This window comes from Sphaerodactylus townsendi, linkage group LG05 (assembly GCF_021028975.2).
Source record: "Sphaerodactylus townsendi isolate TG3544 linkage group LG05, MPM_Stown_v2.3, whole genome shotgun sequence".
Classification (NCBI taxonomy): Eukaryota; Metazoa; Chordata; class Lepidosauria; order Squamata; family Sphaerodactylidae; genus Sphaerodactylus; species Sphaerodactylus townsendi.
Window position 1 is genome coordinate 24,307,038 of NC_059429.1, and position 20,053 is coordinate 24,327,090.

Genomic DNA, 20,053 nt, shown 5'->3' on the forward strand with positions numbered 1-20,053 from the left:
TATTAATAAGAAAGCCAGCCAAGGACACATACCACCTGTTCTGACACCCTGCGCAATGAGTCAAGAAATGCCATACTGGGGTTATACAGAAGAAGAAGAGTTTGGATTTATATCCCCTCTTTCTCTCCTGCAAGGAGACTCAAAGGGGCTTACAATCTCCTTTCCCTCCCCACCCCCCACAACAAACACCCTGTGAGGTGTGTGGGGTTGAGAGTGCTCCGAAGAGCTGTAACTAGCCCAAGGTCACCCAGCTGGCATGTGTTGGAATGCGCAAGCTAATCTGGTTCTCCAGATAAACCTCCACAGCTCAAGTGGCAGAGTGGGGAATCAAACCCAGTTCTCCAGATTAGAGTGCACCTGCTCTTAACCACTACACCACACTGGCTGAAGGATATGTCTTTTACACTGTTTCTCTGCTCTGGGGCTGAATCTAGCTACCCTGTTTCCCCGAAAATAATACAGGGTCTTATATTAATTTTTGCACCAGAAGATGTATTAGGGCTAATTTTTATGGTAGGGTTTATTTTAGGAGAAATATGGTACCTTCACAATTCGGCAGCCCTGTTGCTTCCCTGTCACGTGTGATGCAAGCTGCATCCTCATTGGCAGAGACCACCCTGCTGAATCACACCATCCTGATCTGTAACTACCTGTAGGGCTTATTTTTGGTGTAGGGCTTATATTTTAAGCCTCCTCCAAAAATCCTGAAAAATCATGATAGGGCTTATTTTCGGGGTAGTGTTTATTTTCGGGGAAACACGGTATTCCCTTAACTTTACTTGCCTTTGAAATGCACAGTTTTGCCATGAATGCCAACCCTTTTCTGCAAATTGGGCAGCAAATGAACTTAACATATACTAAATGTGCCAAAATTATCAAGTAATTCACTGTCAGATTGGGCGTTTGGGAAAAAATAGTAAACATCAATATAAGACAGCAGTGTCATTATCACAACTATAAGAAACTGCTTAGTTTAGAACGCTTCCTCCTTCTACTTTGAAAAAAGGAGCGGATCCCACAAGCAAGTATGGAAAATGTGAGAATCATGTTTAGTTTGCTAAACCTCGAAGATTTTGGGCTACTCCAAAGGTTGTATTTTGACAGCACGGGTGGGAAAAGGTAGGAAAGGGTAGGAAAACGCAAGTACCTAGAAAACAGTTGCAGACTTTGTTGAGTCTAGAAATGGTCGGCTAAATTAGTGACATCATACAGCTTGTGTAGACAGGAGTACAGTGTTTTGGCCAACTTGGATCCTCTACTTGCTGTGGACCAATTCCCCATTAGACGGAAAAAAAATATTTATGGCCATCTTGTGCTGGTTTCTCTGTATGAAATGGCCACTGGAAGACCAGAAGCAGCCACTGCAGTGGTTAAAGGCCGAATCCCCACTGGAAAATTCAATCTAGATCAAACCAAGTTTGAAAATAAACAGTACCTTTTCATCGAGGTTTCAACCTCCCCACCGCAGCATGTTTTCAGTGAAGACATCTAGGCCTGTTTCGGATTCAAGAAATGTAACAATCCCCACTACCACGCAATCGGCTTGGCGGATCTCTCCTGATTGGCTGTCGTGCTGTGTTTTTTCCCACAAAAACGTGCTCACATGACGTCAGCACATCTCCCCCACCCAAGTTTCTGGTTGGTTATCATTATCTCGTGCTCTCGCGAGAACAGCACCATGCGCACTGATTGGTTGTAAGGCATTTGCGTCACGCTCCACGGCAGGAAATTTGAACCAAGATTAGACCCCCAATCCTCCCCTCCAAACTGGATCGGTTTTTTTTAAAAAGTAGTACTTTCAAGGAGGTTTGGCAAAGACGCAGGATAAGGGGGAGAATGAGCGCCAGAACCGGGATGAATCCTTGTTCGTTGATCAGGCAGTGGGGAGTTCTTCCTGAATCCTTGATATTTCACGTGAGTATCACACGATTTATTGACCACGGGAAATCGGCGAAAGAGTTAGATAAGGATTGGGGGCTCTGGATTCAAGTCTTTGCTATGATGGTGACTTGGATGAATTTGGGCCAGTGGCTTTCTCTCAGACTAATCTACCTTACATAGTTATGGTGAGACAACATGTGAGGCAGAGACAGACTTGTTAACTCTACCCTCCAAAGGCTCAGATAATTTCCAGAAAGACCCTTTCAGAGGATATCACGACAGACGTATCCTGGTTCAGCTGTTACGGTTTTCCCCAAGAGTCTCACAAAAAAGGCAGATGAAGATGATAACAGATCCCTATCATTAGAAAAACTCTGAAATAAATAAAATTTACAACTACAGGAGAAACAAAGTCATTTAAGTTGCTTGAACCTGAAAAACTAAAATATGCATTTGTTGAGTTTTCTTACCAGCCACTAAGCAAAACAGTTTTCGGTCTGCATTGTTTTCCAGTTCTGTAATCTTAATCCTATTTATTTCACTGTCTAATGGAAGTCTTTGCTATTTGTTTGAATTGGTTTTTCTTCTGTAATCTGCCCTGAGTCTCAGTGAGAAATGCAGACTATAAATGAAGTAAATAAATAAAACAATTTCAAGTGGCCTGGTTTATAGTGGGAATTCTATTTGAGGCCACTTCCAGTTTTGTTTCTCGACAGTAACCAAAGAATTTAGAAGGGAAGGGAGAATTGTTCCAAAACCTTTACATCTATTTCTAGCGGGCTTTCCCAAGCAAATGCATGCATCTCCTCTAACATTTATTTATATATTTATACACTGCTTTTCTCCCCTCACTGGGAACCAGAAGCTGCTTCCATCATTCTCATCTGTCCATTTTAGCCTCACAACAACAACCCTGATCAGTCGGTTAGGCTGAGAGAGGTTAACTTGCTTGAGGTCACTCAGCAAACTTCCAGGGCCCCGTGGGGACTTTAACCAGGGGTCTCTCTGTTTGTAGTCTGACATTCTAACTCACAGGTGTCAAACTCACAGCCCTCCAGATGTTATGGACTACAGTTCCCATCATTCCCTGCCAGCATCATGCTGGCAGCAGTAGAGTGCATGGTTTGCATGCAAAATGTCCTTGGTTCAATCTGTTTGTCAGGACCTTGGGTATTATGGTGAAGATCTGACTATACCGGGTTAGATAATTCAATGGTATAAGTATCAGCTGCTTTAAGCATTCATTGAAAAGGGAAAGCAAAATGCAAAGGACCAAACTAGATATGACAGCACCCTTGTGGCTGGCATGAGGAGGCCACCATTTTAACAAGCTTTGGGCACAGGCACATTTGTTCCCCAACTGCACCATATCAAGTGCAGAAACAGGCCACCCCCACCCTTTCCAGCACTTGAAAAGGAGTGGGGTTTCTAAAATGGCGATAGAGTCTCCGTGGCAGCCACAAACACATTGTCGCCTCTAGTTTGGTTCTTTTAAGAGAAAGTTCAAGCTGTAGTTCCACACGTGTCTCCAGAGGGCGCTTTTGGCTAAGATTTCCAAAATCCATGGTGCAGGCAGATCCATTTCACCATCCAAAGTGGAAGATACCATTAGAATCTTCTGGTTTGCTGTTCAAAACACGCAACTATTATCCCGTGAAAGGCACACGGGGGTGGGGGGGCGGCAGGGGTTAGATACCAATTCTTGAGTTAAAGAGAAAACAATAATCACTAGTCTGCCACCAAGACAGATCTCTTCCCAAAGGAGTCAATGGGAGAACTTCAGTATCTGGCAGAAAAAGCGCTGATGATGAACAACATGGTGATGCAAAACATTGCCAACCACTGTCTGGCAACCCAAGCCAGGTAGGTAGTCACCCTCTGAGCCAGAAAAAAAGTGCAAGCGACTAGGAACAGGTTCCTGAAGAGCTTGTTTGTGGGCAAAGCGTCACAGGAGAGACTCTTCCCTCCACAGCTCATGTGTGAATTGCGCCACAGTGAAGTTGCAGGAGTGAGGAATCTCTTACTTCATACCGGGTGAACTGAGAGAATCCCTGCCCTCCCCGAGTCTTCTGGCATGTGCAGAAGATTGGAGAGTGAAGGAGAAAGCGGCGGCGGCAACAACCATTCACACTGTTCTGAATGCCTCCGGAGCACTGTGTGAGGTGACTGAGCAACCTGGTATTCCCCCCCCTTCCCCGCCAGTTGCAAGGGATGAACTCACCCACCTCACTTTATGTTGGGCTTTGGAAACTGTAACCCACCCACCCACCCCTCCCATATATATTTGCTGGTACCCGTGACACCTAAACATCCCTAAGTCACATTCTTTGAAAACAGGGGAAAGACAGTGTTATTCACTCACCTGGTTCTACATTTTGAAGACACTGGGGAGTGGGGATGGGGAGCCTACCTCTTTCTAGAATATTCTAGCTCTTTCCAGAAATCCTTGGCATGTTCCACAGAAGCTGACCCCTTTCCCTTGGAGTAATGGCTGGCTATTGACACATGAGGACCCCTGTACAATATGTTCCAAAGCCTCTCTGGGGAAGATCTTGACACATTTCAAAACAAAATTTTCCTCCATTTTGTGGGTGAATACACTGACAGGGAAACCCCACTCTTTAAATATTTTACCAGTGAATAAAGACTTGGGAAACAGTCCATCTGGGTTCAGCCAAAGGCTGTCCATGAACCATGTTAATATATTAACAGGGTCATAAGTAGTCTTCAAACAGTGCCCCATATCAGCTACAAGTAGGAGCCCAAAGGCTTTCTTGAGGTCGTCATGTTGTTTAACGCTTGGGTTTCATGGACTTCCTAGCCTTAGTGGATGATTTTGATGAAGCAACATGTGGGCGTGCTGGCTCAGGTGTTTCCTCAGATGGCAGAGCTACTGTAAGAGATTAAAAGAGGCATTACTGGAGGCATGGATGAGGGCGATAGTAATACCAATATATAAAAATGGAGGCCACACAATACCTTCTAATTTTAGACTAATAAGTCTTCTGTCTGTAGCAGGGAAGCTACTGGGCGAACGAAGGACGTAGGTAAGGGGTTTTTTTTCTCGGGTTCAAACCCCTGCATTACATGTCCGAAACTCCGCTCCCCATTTGGGGGGGGGGGGGGGGGGGTTGGGTATTTTTTTAGTGTTTTTTCAATTTTTGGGCTGCAGGGGGCGCTGGTTTTAAGCTAGCAGCAACAAAATTTCAGGGATTTGTTGGGAGATTCTCCTGATGGTAAGGTTTGGTTCAGGGGGTCCAAAGCTATGGACTCCCAAAGGGGGTACCCCTGTCCCCCATTGTTTCCAATGGGAGCTAATATGAGAAGGGGGCTACACATTTGAGGGTCCATAACTTTGGCTCCCATGAACCAAACTTCTCCAAACCTGGGTGGTATCATCAGGAGAGTCTCCTAAAGATATGGACTCCCAAAGCTATGGAGTCCCAAAGGGGGTGCCCTCATCCCCCATTGTTTCCAATGGGAGCTAATAGGAGATGAGGGCTACACAGAACCAAACATCACCAAACCTGGGTGGTATAAGCAGGAGGGTCTCCTAAAGATGCCCTGTAATTTTGGTGCTGCTAGCTTAACAATTGCATCCCTGACTGCAGGCACTCCCCAAATTTCCTCCTTCGGCATGGATTTAAAGGGAGAATCTGAGGTCTCCAGTTTAAACAATGAAAGTGATGCTGTTTAAGGGTGGGGGATAATCCACCCCAAAACAGCATCACTTTAAATTTTGTTTTAACTGGGGACCCCCGATTCTCTCTTTAAGGTGAATTTAAAAGGAGAATTTGGGTTCCCTAGTTTAAACATCATTGAAAGTGATGCTGTTTGGGGGTGGATTCCAGCATAACAGCGGCCGCCCATTGGGGGGGGGGGGGGCAGGGGCGCAAAACTCAGATTTTGCACCAGGCTCCATTTTCCCTATCTACGCCTCTGCCCGGAGTGGAGGACAGAAGGGACTGCTGGCTGGGAGCCCAGCCGGTGGGAGGGGGAGGGGAGTCTGTTGCCCCTGGCTTCAGAGAGCTGCTTTTATAAGCACTGAGGCTAGGGGGCGGGACTTTGGGAGACATGGCCACGCTTCCAGGGGTGGGTGGGGGCATGGCCCCGCCCCCGAACTCCCCCCTAAAAATCTATAGCTACGTTCCTGGGGCAAACTCACATCCAAATGTCCCAATGTGAGATACTATGACCATAACAAGGTGGCTTCTCTCGGGGAAAAACTATATTGTATCATTGTATCACTCTGCCTCATTTGGTTAATAAGTATTCCAGGAAATCTAATTCTAAGTTATATGCAGCCTTCCTAGATCATAAAGGAGCTTTTGATTCTGTTCCAAGAGATTTATTCTTGAATAAATTAACTAAAATGATCATTGAAATGAGAGTACTGTTATTTTTTATTAGAAAGTTATATACTTCTATGAGCTGGCAAGTTAAATATACCCCAGCAAGAAAGCGAACTTCAAAAATCACTGTTAATAAAGGGGTTAATCGGGGTTGTATTTTAGTTCCTTGCTTATTTAACCTATTTCTAAATGACCTTGCTCCCTTCTTGCGTGAAGCTGATGGTCATTGCCCCAAGGCAGCTTAGTTCCATTCACATACTGCTTCTCTTATACGTTGATGATGCGGTCTTACTGTCATGCTTACAGGTAAGTCTGAAGTGCTTATTGAGTCAACACCATGACTTTTGTGTATCAAATAGAATGCACAATTTATGCGAAATTTAAAGTTCTTGTCTTTTCTTGTCTATTAGTGGCAATAAGATAGAACAGGTTAAGCATTTAAAATACTTTGCAATTCCCTGCTTCTGCAGCATTCATTTGCAATACAATGTTGCCTGGACAATCCCCCAGGAGTCTGTAATAAATGTAGCAGGAACCAGCACTCTGGCCACACCCCATTTTTCCTAATAGAGGGAATCAATACATGCCTGCTGCGCTAAAGGTTTTTAATGCTACAGTTAGTTCACAACTGCTATGTGGCATTCCAATTTGGATTGGTGCAGCAGACCAATCCCTGGAATGCATCCAATCCAAATTTCTTCATAAAATCTTGGGCATGCCTCATTGTGTACAGTATGCAGCTCTTTGACTGGACACTGGACAAGAGATTCTTAAAACCAGGGTGTGGCTACTTACTATTAAGTATATTGGCTATGCCTACGAGAAACACCGATTTACAAAAACGAAGCTCAAGGACACTTGATGAGAACTTGCATGGTATGTGTCCTGGCAAACAGTGGTTTAATCCAGTTACCGTGTGCTAATTACAGTCTTTAGGTCATGACCTGCTGGCCTGCCTGGTATCAACCAGGATTTGATTGAGAGTGGCCCGCCTTGTATCAGTCAGAGCCTGTGCCTTTTCCATGACAGATCCCACTTTGCAGAATGGAGGTAAGGGAGCCCCCTTGTTGGATAACTTCAGGGAGCACCGCAAGTCTTGTTTATTTGCAGGGCTTTTGATGGGCCTTTTTTAGGTAGAAGGTGGTATTTGGGATATGCAAATTTAGGTTTTAACTTATGATGCATTAATTATTACTAAAAGCTGCCTTAAGTCAAGAGGAAAGGTGGCAAATAGTTTCGTAAGTAAATAATGAAATCTTAGTGAAATGGATCCAACAGCATGCTTTCTTGAGCACAAAGATACTGCCCACAAAACATGGTTTTTGCAATTCCCTGCTTCTGCAGCAATGCCAAAATAGCCATCAACATTCTCTTCCAGGAGTCAACTGTACTACAACTGCCAAATTGGGTGGAGGTATTTTGGGCTACCACAGGAGCCATGAAAGTTGCACTTCTCTGGTGGAAATCCTTGGTCGAATGCAGAGGTGTAGCAAGGGGGGAAAGCGCCCGCTGCACTGGTGCGTCCTCCGCCCCCGTCCCACTCTGGAACACCCCCAGAACACCCCCTCACCCACCACACCCCCATAGAGGTGCGTGCCCGGTGCGTCGCGTGCACTGCGGCCCCCTTGGAGCTACGCCTCTGATACCATGGAATTGCATGGCTGAAAATGCCTATATCTCTAATTTTGAACAATAACCCCAGAGTGTGGATTTTAAAAAATCCATGCAGTGCAACCATGTCCAGATAATTGCATTTTCTACATTGGCTGGGTTGGCAGGGAAAAAAACGTGGCGAGTTTAATCACCCAACCTCCAAAAAGTATACAAACTGGGATTTCATGAAATGTTGGAAGATGATGGTAGGCATTGTAGGGGTTCTTAGCAACCTAGCCTAGGCAAACTTGGTGGGACTGGTGATTTGGGTGAAAGCAGCAGCAACTGGAGGAAGGGAGGAAAGTTGCAAGGTGGAGGGAGAAACAGAAAGTGGACAATGGATTGGAAGAGAAAACAGGGTAGAAAGAGACAGGAAGTAGGAGGAAATCTCTAGCTCATGTATGTACATAATCCTAGGAACTTGATTTATTTAGAAATTTTAGCTGCCCCTCTCTGGAGACCTGCTCAGTGTGGCTCACAGAGTAAGAACAATAAAATGAAATAACAAGAACAACATCATAAGAATTATCAGTATTAAAGCAAGCAAGGGCACAAAACAATATAGAAACATTCCGCTGCCTTCAATTATATCTATAAAAGAGTCCTCAGGGTAAAATCGATCCTCAGAAATAGTTACTGGGTGGGCGGTGGGGATCTTTCTAAAGGTGAGGTTACCACCATTAAAAACTCCAGTCTCTGGTTGCTATCTAGCTCACCTCTGCAGGTGAGGGCACAAAGGACAGAATATTAACTTACAAGCTGGCCACTTAACTACATGATAAGATTATTTTTCAAAGACCAGGTTCTCATTGTGGTGATAACCATTATCTACATTGTATCACTTCAGGAAAGAGGAACTCACAGAGGTAAATGCTCCTCCACACAAAGATTACTCTCCACCCAGAAAATTAATATATTAAACGAGATCTTCCTGTTTTCTATCTATAAGGATTTTTTGTATGTATGGCATAGCATTTGCTTCTGTGAGTCTCCAATATATTTTTTCTCAGGTGCATTTCTGGATTGAGTCAGCAAATATATTCTGGGATTCTGTCAGCAAATATGTTCTAGGCATCTACGGACCTAATTCAGATATGCACTGTGACACAAAGGTCGAATTCCCACTACCGTCTTAGCCAGGTTTCAGAACACAAACTAACCAGGTTTGAGAGACGACCTCCCCGGTCGAATCCCCACTACCGTCTTAGCCAGGTTTCAGAATACAAATGACCTCAAACCTGGTTAGTTTGTGTTCTGAAACCTGGCTAAGACGATAGTAGGAAGTCGACCATAGAAGAAAGGGAGCTAAACACACACACGTAGCTTAATATATCATTTTGTCAACCTGAAACAGACCCAGAGGAATGCGCTCTCTCTCTCTCTCACACACACACATAATATATATATGACAGAGTTGGCCAAAACATGTTTTGGATGGATGGATGGATGGATGGATGGATGGATGGATGGATGGATGGATGGATGGATGGATGGATGGATGGATGGATGGATGGATGGATGGATGGATGGATGGATGGATGGATGGATGGATGGATGGATGGATGGATGGATGGATGGGATGGATGGGATGGGATGGGATGGGATGGGATGGATGGGATGGAGGGATGGGTGGGTATGTGGGTGGGTGGCCACAAACTGGTCTGCCACATTTGGGAGTTCCCCGGATGTGTGCCTAAAAATGTTATGTGTGAAGATGCCCTCTTAGACTCTAAGTGGGTTAAAATGATGCTCCCTGGAATTTTGCCTCTGAAATCTTTTAGCCATACCTGATTTACGCTTTGATTGTATTTCTGGGGTTGTCTCCTCTATTGGTTCCCCATCCTCCAAGTCTTGGAGTTTTGTTAAAGCTTCTTCCAGCTGCTCATGAAGGCTTTCTGATTTTTCCTCAGCTTGCTGGGCCCGCTGTTCAGCTTCCCTGAAAAGGCAGAGGAGGTGATCTCTTACACTTGTTCTCAAAAACTGCACAGCAACAGGAGCTGGTTTGTGTTGCTAGATTCAATAAGATTATTCAATTTGTAGCTAGAAATCAGATGGAAGCTGCAAAAGGCCATGAAGGCTCCCCACACACCTGCCTGACCCATTACTATAAGCAGGTCTGGCAAGGAGAACTCAAGAAGATAACATACTCTGCTGGATTTACCCACCCCTGCAGGTAGGAAGTCCACAGCAATATATGGAATATATTTTCCTTGTATTTTCACACTCGTGTCTCTAACATCCAGTACTACTTCCACTATAAAGAATCCATACCCCTTACCACATTTTTGGCCTACCTGAAGAATCCTTATATTCCTCACCTCTCAAATTTGTCTGAACAAATCCATTACACATCAGAAGGATTCTCAGAAATGGGAGAAAGGTACACCGGCAGGATTCCTGCTCAAGACTCCACACAGCTTAAGCTTAGAGAGGAACAAACTATACCTATTCCCTTCTTCTCAGTAATGCTAAGTACTCACAGGAGCCGTTCTTCCAGAATTTCCAGAGAAGCTAGCATCTGAAATTCTTTCCTTGAGTATTTAGTGGTCCACTGGCTAGCATACAGCTCCCTCTAGAACAGGAACATAAAGCTCAGTAATCTGCAAAGTTTTCATGCACAAACATGATTGTGCCTACTGATTTCCATGATTCTGACACAGTAGAAAATCCTTGGGAAAATCCTTATGTTCATCAGTGAGTTCCCAAGTTGCCATTTAGATTTCTCATGCGAGTCTTTTTACAAACGAAATAATTGCACACCTATCCAGGGATGAATTACAGGAGGAAAAACTGCCCACCTTGGCCCTGTCCCCCCCACCCAAAAAAGGTAGGGAGTCCCCGCCCAGCCATCCCCAGTGCCAGATTTAGATGAAGAGAGGCCTTGGCAATTCCACTTGTGAGGGCCCTCCAACTCCACTACCCTCATGACTAGAGGAAGATGGAAGAGTGTTTTAAACTTTATTATTATTATTATTATTATTATTATTATTATTATTATTATACAAAACAGTTATACACAGCAAACAAGATCAATATGCTGGATTTTGTATTACATCACACGTCGGACACTTCCCAAGCATCTAGGACTGTGTGATGTATCGGCGAATAATGCGTGCAGAGCCGAGTAGGGTGGCCTTTTGCAGCTGACATATGGTGATTTTGTCAGCGCCAATTGTTTTTAAGTGCCGTTCAAGATCTTTAGGCACTGCACCCAGTGTGCCGATCACCACTGGGACCACCCTGTACCTGGTTTGTGCCAGAGTCTTTGTAGTTCAATCCTTAAATCCTCTAGAGATCGTGTGTAAGTTTTTCCAGTTGCTTCTCATCAATCCTGCTGTCACTCAGGAATTGCAACATCAACTATCCACACTTTCTTTTTTTTCCACAATGCGTGAGGTCAGGAGTATTGTGTTCCAAAACTTTATCAGTCTGAATCCGGAAGTCCCAGAGTAGTTTTTTACGTGTTCATTTTCAGTGATGCGACCCTTTTCAGGTGGTTTGTGATTCCACCAGTTCTTTGTCACAGGCAGATGGTAGTTGTGGCACAAGTTCCAGTGAATCATCTGAGCAACGGTATTATGCCTCTGCTTGTAGTCCGCTCATACGTGATCCTTTCTTGCATGCTTTCGCTAAGTATGTGATCTATTGTTTAGTCTTTCTTCCTTGCAGAGTCTGCACTTGGGATTCGTGTAGTTGACTTTTCTAATCTCCTGGCTTTGATGGCGCTTTTGTCTCGAATCTGCTGTTTGTTCTTGGGCTGCAAGAAATCAAGCTCTCAGTCTCCTTTTCAAAGTTCCAATTGAAAGGCCACAAACCAGGTTTTTTTTCCCTTTGTCAATTTTGTCCTCAATTTTTTTCTAGGAACTGTCCATGGAGAGCCTTCTTTTGCCAGTTTTCTCTTCTGCTTTTGCAGTGTATTTTTCTACGTATTCACTCCTTGTCTTTTGCACTTTGAGCAGTTTTCGGCTGTTGACTTCCATAAATGTTGGTTCTTCACTGTTTTTAACATAATTTGCTATTGCATGTTTCTGTTCTTCCACCGTTTGTTTAACTTGTGGAAGCCCTCTACCTCCACTGATTTTCTGGGTAGGTAAAGTCTGGTCAACATCACTACGCTGGTGTAATGATAGGTAGTGGATTGTCATCAAAGTTTTCTTTGTTTTTCTGTCCAGATCATCCAGCTCTGCAGTTTTGCAAAGTCCAGTTCACAATTCCAACGAATTAACCATCTGACCATTGACGGGTATGGCTCCAGGTGTTGATAGCCTTGGATGCGTGATTCCGCCCGTTTAATTTGCTCTTCAAAATTTTCTGGACCCTTTGGACATATTCTTCTGCTGATACCACATTTTTCTACATGTCCATGCTTGATGTTGTCCAGCTGTAGTATTCCCAGGTATTTATAGGATTCAATGGTTGATTGCAATTTATGGTTTTTCCATTAGAGCATCTCTATGCCCTTACTGTCAGTAATTTTCCCTTTCTTCAATGCCACTGTGGCGCATTTGTCCAAGTTTCGAACTCCATACTTCAATGTCATTGCTGAAGATTCTGACTGTGTTGGTCAGTGACTGAATTTCAGTTTCTGATTTTCCATAAAGCGTTTTTAGATCATCCATGTGTACAGCAAGTGGGAAATTTTTTGGTGAATTTCTTTGCAGTTTGATAGCCCAGGTTTGTTTTTTTGTAGAATTGTTGACGAGTGCGGGATCATTGCAATGATGAACAACAATGAGTGACAGTGAGTCACCCTGGAAAATTCCCTCTCTTGATGTTGACAGTTCCGTAGCTTTGGTTGCCCACGAAACAACTCCAGTTTTCCAGTGTTTTTTCATTGCATTTTTGAGTAAACTTTGCTAATATTTTCACAAACCCCAATGACATCCAGCGACATTTGATGATCCAACTGTGTGGCAGCGTGCGAGTCGAGATGCTTTTTTGTAATCAATCCACGCTTGTATACAGGTTTGTTTTCGCGGCTTTTGCAGTTCTCCAGTATCAATTATCAATCAAGCTGATCTTTGAATTGCCCCTACTCAAGTCTTCTTTTATTACCTTTTTGTTCTACTGGCAGAGATGTTATTTGCCTCTCAAGTAATCTTGGATTTGATCAGCAATTATGCCTGTCAGCAGTTTGAACATTGTGAGGCAAACACGTTATTGGCCTGTAGTTTCCTGGTATTGTCCCTTTTGCTGAATCTTTCTGTATCAAATATGTTTTTCCAGTTACTATCCATTCACTGATGTTTCCAGTTTGCAGCATTTCATTGAATTGTTAAAGGCCATTTTTGGAATTACAGGCTGGTCAGATATTATTTGGAGAGCCAAAATCCATACGCAACTGATCATTGCCAGGTGATGTCCAATTTTTGACTTTCTTCACTCTTTAACTGATTATTTCTGTTGTTATTTCCAAGTTTCTCATCTTGTTCTTTGAAAATTTCTTTTCAAAGTCTTTTATCCACCCAGCATTTTTGTTGTAGCCTTTTTCTGTTTCCCACAAATCTTTCCAGAATGTATTTGTAGCTGTTTTTTATTATTTTTTATTTTATTATTATTTTATTATTATTATTATTATTATTATTATTATTATTATTATTATTGTAGATTTCACAACTGCCAGATCTTTAGCTGGTTGTTGGCCTTCATTACAATTCGAGCCTCACCCAGAGGCCTAGGAAATTGTAATGTATCGGCGTAGTATTCGTGCGGATCCCAGCAGGGCTGCCTTCTGAATTTGACAGATGTTAATTTGTTAATAATCAATTCGAAGATGTTTCAAGTGCTGCCCTAGTGTTTTCAGGATGGCGCCCAGCGTGCCGATTACCACTGGGACGACCTCAGCTGGTTTGTGCCATAGACGCTGAAGCTCGATTTTCAAATCGTGGTATCTAGTGACCTTCTCATGTTCTTTTTCAATAACCCTGCTGTCACCGGGGACTGCTATGTCGATGATGCTCACTTTGTTGTTGTTGTTGTTGTTATGTTAGCTATCACAACTAGTGGTTGGCCAATTCGAGCCTCACCCAGAGGTCTGGGAAGTTGCAATTTATTGGCGTAGCATTCGTGCGGATCCCAGTGGGGCTGCCTTCTGAATCTGACAGATGTTAATGTTGTCGATTTGAAGATGTTTCAAGTTTCAAGTTCTGCCCCAATGAACTAAGGTAGGGGGGGTGGCCCCGCCGGGTTGCTTTGGACTGCGGGGTTTGGCTGGTGGGGCAGGGCGGGGCCGGACAGGGGCTCCCAGCAGCAGCCTCCGCCAGGCCTGGCCTGGCGAGGTCGGCCTGGCAGTGGCTTCTGCCAGGCCTGGCAAGGTGGGATGAAGGGGGGGGAGGGAGAGGGGTATAAGGGTGATTTTCTACACCTCACGTGACCTCAACGGTGCACCCTCCGTGCCCCATGGTAGCTACATGACTGACATAAGGCAATGGCTTCATCTTAGCAGGGCTGCCTGTGTAAAGGGGATACATGCACTGTATACGTACCCCTGAGACTGTGACTTGTTCCGTCTCAACCGTCTTAACATGCACATTAGAATCAGGTCCAATGTATCTGATCAACTGTGAACCCTCAGCACTCTCAGCTTCTTGGTCAGCGCTTGTGCCGGGCACGGCCGTTTTCTGCTTTAAGGAAAAGGGAACAAGCGGGCACTGTAACATTGCATCTGTTTGCCTATAGCTGCATCCAAAAAGCGCATAGTCCTAACTGTGGAAGCTCAGATTTCACACAAATACGACTAATCTTTGCAAAATTCTACAGAAGGCCCCCCTGGAATTGGAAAACAGAACCCTTTCAATACTGGAGGAGTTACATGATACCCTGCAAAGGAGACTCAAGTGCTAGAATTCTGGAAATGTACTCCAGCTGCAGGGATACAAGCAGAGGCCATTCCTTCCCAAGAATCACACAGTTTACATCTAGGCATTATACACATTTCGAAGGGGTTAACAGTTCTCTAAAAGAGCCTTCTGAGCACAGCACCAAACACAGAAGCGGAGCTTCCACGGGGACATGTGCCCTGGGCGGGCCACTGTTCGGTCATGTGGGGTGCGTAAAATTGCCCTGACATCACTCTTCCTTCCCCCCTCAGCCCAGCCCCACCCCATCCCACCAGGCTGCTCCTTTAGCCAGCAGAGCTTTCGCCGGTTGAAGTAGCAGCCTGGAGGGGCCACCACCAGGCACCCCTTGACCCCACCCTGCCAGGCTGCCCGGGACCACCACCACCTAAGGTAAGTGGGGCACGGGGGGGTTGGCGGGCAAGGTGGGGGTGCCTGGAGCAGGTGTTGCCCCAGGCGCCATTTTCCCTCGCTACACCTCTGACCAAACACAGTTCCTCAGATTCCTTGGTGGGGAAGCCATGATTGTAAAAGGGCACACACAGTGTTTCACAATAGCTAAAAAGTGTATGCAAGTGCACCCTGCACATCATTTTAGCATACTGGCATAAGTCTGCACGTGGTTCACACATAGATTCCTGGCAACTGCTCAGCTCTACCTTTTCCCCCTTCTATAAAGCATCTCTCAGAAACTCATTAGTGCCACATAAAACTTTGTCTGCCACTTACAAGTTATTCTAGCACTCTACTTACCCCTCATATATTTTATACTTGTGTTTTCTTTTTGAAAGAGCCACATTTGGTTCCCTTCTGAGACTCTGTCGGCTCTGAAGCCACAAGTTGCAGAGTCCTGGGTTAATCCCCCCCCCCCCACACACACACACACAATGCCCCACACACCCTGTTCTCTACTATGTGTCCCATGTAGGAAAAATATGTTGTCATTCACCCCACCCCATCTCATCATAAATGGCAGTACAAGTGAGGCGATTTGCTCCAGGGAGGAGGAAAGGTTGCCCTTACTTCAGTACTGCTGTGCCAGTCCTGTGGAGAAGGCATCCAATGATGGCTTGGCTAGTTTGGACCTGATAAAAACTCACAAAAGTAGAGGAGACTGAAGACAGGTTTCCAGTAATCTGGTGTTAGTAGCTGTCACGGGCCATCCCTTGGAAAGTGATGAGTGTTCAAGGAATGAGCAGAGCCCAGAAAGCCCAGACCAGGTTGGGAACAAATGAGGACTGGCCTTGGAGCAGCCAGAGCTCCTGCAGGCAGGCTCTACAGGGTGAACAACAGGCTGGTCAAGACTCAGAGCCAGAAGTGCCTGCAGAAGCTCCAGAGACTCAAGAACCGAGCTCACCTGAGCCCACATGTCAGCAAAGGCAGAGACAGAGGGAGTTGTTGCATGTTAAAAGAAGAAGTATGTGTCTTTTAGCTCAGAGAAGGCACCTTCTGCAGCGGGGGAAATCAGTGTCTTCACAGGATGCAAAGACGTACTGGGGGGGAAATGGTGCCCAGGGCAACACCTACTCCAGGTGGTCTGCCCCACTGTTCCTGCGCACACACCCCCTCCTGGCGCCCCACTTACCTTACCTTTCCACCGGCAGCGGTTCCGGGCAGCCTGGCAGGATTGGGCCAAAGGGCGCCTGGCGGACCCCCAGCAGGCCTCCGGCCCAGCTGCTCCTGAAGGCCCACTTCCCCCCCCCACGTGATTTAATGGGAGACGCCTGGGATCAATTGGATGTCCCTTTGGCTGATGCACCACTGGGTTGGAGCCTAACATGCTGGAAGAGCCTATTCAGCGGTGGCGAACCTTTGGCACTCCAGATGTTGTGGACTACAATTCCCATCAGCCCCTGCCAGCATGGCCAATTGGCCATGCTGGTGCCTGCTGTAACGCTTCCTCTGACTTGTGGATTCTGTGCATTCTGACCCTCAGACTGGACTTCTGAGGCTGAAACCTGACTCTCCGATTGGACTGGGGTCCCTACCGTAACCTGATATCTCTTTCTGGCAGTGCAAGCTGGGACACTAGCAATGGAATGGCTGCTTTCCTGTCATTTTTGGAAACATTTGTGGAAAACTGTTTACGTGGGCAGGAATGGCAAAATAGTTCTTTCCATGCCAAGTTTACCATCTGCGGACCGGAAATAATTGTGTTGCTGGTGCTGCCAGCATCAACAACTCTGTCCCTACCCATACATCTCCAGACTTCTCCAGTCACAAGGACTAGAATAGCCATTTTTCCCCACTGAAAAAAACACGGGAATATCAAATTCTCAGGGTGTCAGACCTTGCACTGAGTACTAGATCTGGCTCTTGTATATAGCTGTGAAGACTACACAGAGACTACCGGTAGTTCAAACTGGGGTTGGGTGAGAGACCTGAAAGGAAGAGAAACCATTCTCGTTTTGTCCCATTGCAGAAGTTCACCTCTGTTTCCAGCGTTTGCTTCTCAGGCATGGTGTCCTTACTGCCAGATTCCCAACCTTCATCTTCCTTACGCTCTGTGGGAGGTTGTTCTGATTCAACGGGAGAGAGGTCCCTGTCCGGCAGTTGGCGTTTTGGCTGAAGTGCCTGAGAAGAAGCATAGAAAGGCCACTGAGGTAGAATTCATATTCTGAGAGTTTGCTTTGATCCAAAGAAAGAGGCAGTTTCAGGAGTGTTCTGATTTTTGAGAGGTTGATAAAAACATATTTCACACAATAAAGAAGAGTTGATTTTTATATCCCGCTTTATGTAAGGAGTCTCAAAGCAGCATACAATCACAGTCCCTTCCTCTCCCCACAACAGACACCTCATGAGGTAGCTTGGGCTGAGAGAGTTCTAAGAGAACTGTGACTGGCCCAAGGTCACCCAGCAGGAGTGGGAATTCAAACCTGGTTCTTTAGAGTCCACTGGTCTTCACCATTACACCATGCTGATGTGAGGAAGAGAGAGTGGCCAGCAGCTGACATCACTCAATTTTCATGTGATCTCTCTGACAGGCTTAGTAATGTGTTTGGATGGTGACTTTAATTGGATGACTGAATGATGAAAATGAACTGAACTGTTTTTGCTATGATAACCTACCTTGGGGATCTTTCTGAACCAAGAGGCAGCAGAACACACTAATAAATTTACAGGTGGCAGTTTGTTTTGACATAGACCCACCCTACATTTGACAGGCAGACAGACAGAAAACCTTGACTGGCATATAGAACATACCAAATAATTAGAATTAAACTATAAATTAGATTTTAAACTAGAAAATCTAGAAAGATTTTAAACTAGAAAAATTAAAGTAGATTTTAAATTAGAATTTAAACAAAATTAAGGGTAAGCCATCATTCCAAATTACAGGTAGAATAAATAAACACAGACAAAACCAGTGATGTTTCTTATCAACATTTTAAATGCCATCAAGTAACATATGATTTGTGGCAACCTCTCACGGGGTTTTCAAGGCAAAGACATGCAGAGGTGGTTTGCCATTGCCTGCCTCCACATCACAACCCTGGTATTTCCTAGTGGTGTCCCATCCAAGTACTAATCAGGACCAATGCTACTAAGCTTCTGAGATCTGATGAGATCCAGCTCGCCTGGTCCATCCAAGTTAGGGTATTTTAGTCCTTTACTTTCATGCTATACAATAAATTCTATATGCTACATATGCAGAATGTCTGGTGAAGTCATACTTTTCTGTCTCCTCCCTGTTTTTGGTTGCTTCATAGTAGTAGTAGTAGAAGAAGAAGGAGGAGGAGGAGTAGTAGTTTGGATTTATATCCCTCTTTCTCTCCTGTAGGAGACTCAAAGGGGCTTACAATGTCCTTGCCCTTCCCCCCTCACAACAAACACTCTGTGAGGTAGGTGGGGCTGAGAGAGCTCCGAAAAGTGTGACTAGCCCAAGGTCACCCAGCTGGCGTGTGTGGGAGTGCACAGGCTAATCTGAATTCCCCAGATAAGCCTCCACAGCTCAGGCGGCAGACCTGGGAATCAAACCTGGTTCCTCCAGATTAGAATGCACCTGCTCTTAACCACTATGCCACTGTTTTAAGATTGTTGGGCGGGGGGGGGGGGATTTGCCAGATGAGCCTACTAAGGTTTGCCCACCTAGCCCCTGCATGACCAAGAAATGGAATCCAAAGAGGGTTCTGCTCGTGAAGAAGATGTGCTCTTTTATATCTCTCTTCGTAATTATAGCAGTAATGTTTAGCTGATTAATCAGTTACATTAGTTGAATGCATAGGCTGCTTAACGTTTTTAATACAAGTACTTATAAAAACCATGAGTAGCTGGTGGCATCTGGTTTCAAAGATTTTTATTTGTACCTAAAACACTTTGACAACAAAAGAGAATTTTCAGATATAAATAGGTACATTTATCTTTGGAACTTCCAAATTCGCCGGCATTGAGTATTAGTTGTAAATAAGTATACCGTTTGTTCCATAGTAACATAAACAGAGTTATATATTTGTAAACTGAGGAACATCAAACTTTTCTCTATCAGTTCTTAATTTTAAAAGTCCACTATCCTTCGAAACCACTAGTATCCATAGGTATCCAATTGTCCAGAAATGTATTCAAATTCTTTTCTATAAGCAATAATGTAAGCTTGGCCAATTCTGCTATTTCTAATACCTTCACCTAATATTCTTCAATTGTTGGAATAGCTGGAGTTTTCCATTTTTGCACATATGGCATTCTTGCTGCTGTGATCATATATAAAAGCAAAAATCCATGTTTTCTTTCCAAAGTCCCATCTATAGATCCCCCCCCCCCCCCCCCCCACCCCCAAGCTTCTGGTCTCATTTGTTCGTTCATTTTAAAGATGTTTTTGGGTTGTTGAATGTATTAACCTCCATAATTCTCCAGCCTTATCACAAGTCCACAATAGATGATAAAATGTTCTGTCTTGATGTTCTTGGGAAATGGGAAGAGGCATTCCTTTACAGCTCTCACACAGGGAGGAATGTCTCTTTGAAAACACCGCGAAGGACATTTCATGAATTTCAAGACAGTGGTGCTTGCAAATATCATCCTTGCCTCTAATTAAGCTTTTCCCCCAAAAATATATAGAGAGAAAGTTGTTAAATTTATTATATATATTTATCGTCGTCTTAATATAACATTCCCATTACTTCTAAAAACTTAAAGATAATCTTTTTTTTCTACTATTTGCAACAAAAATTCTTTCTTTCGATACCTCTGTCCCAAACAGGCCAATCAGCTCCTCTGTGCTCATTAAAGTGGTAGGTGTGGTCTTCATTCCAGATAGGATAATATTGCAGGTTTGGATCCAGTCTAAGCATTCTGTCTGGAAGGAAAGAGGGAAGATGACAATTTCATTCTCCT

The 20,053-nt window shown here is 44.5% G+C and overlaps 1 protein-coding gene across 1 annotated transcript in view; it reads right to left on the minus strand.

Moving 5' to 3' along the window:
* Positions 1–4,422: 4,422 nt before the first annotated feature.
* AXDND1 (axonemal dynein light chain domain containing 1) overlaps positions 4,423–20,053 on the minus strand; it is a 65,869-nt gene continuing 50,238 nt past the window's right edge. Inside the window, exons 20-25 of the mRNA XM_048497817.1 lie at positions 19,905–20,015; positions 17,153–17,296; positions 14,372–14,509; positions 10,367–10,458; positions 9,674–9,822; positions 4,423–4,774 (exon numbers count right to left, since the gene is read on the minus strand). Coding sequence (XP_048353774.1) covers positions 4,674–4,774; positions 9,674–9,822; positions 10,367–10,458; positions 14,372–14,509; positions 17,153–17,296; positions 19,905–20,015 — 735 coding nt within the window. The 3' untranslated portion in view covers positions 4,423–4,673. The remainder of the gene's footprint in view (positions 4,775–9,673; positions 9,823–10,366; positions 10,459–14,371; positions 14,510–17,152; positions 17,297–19,904; positions 20,016–20,053) is intronic.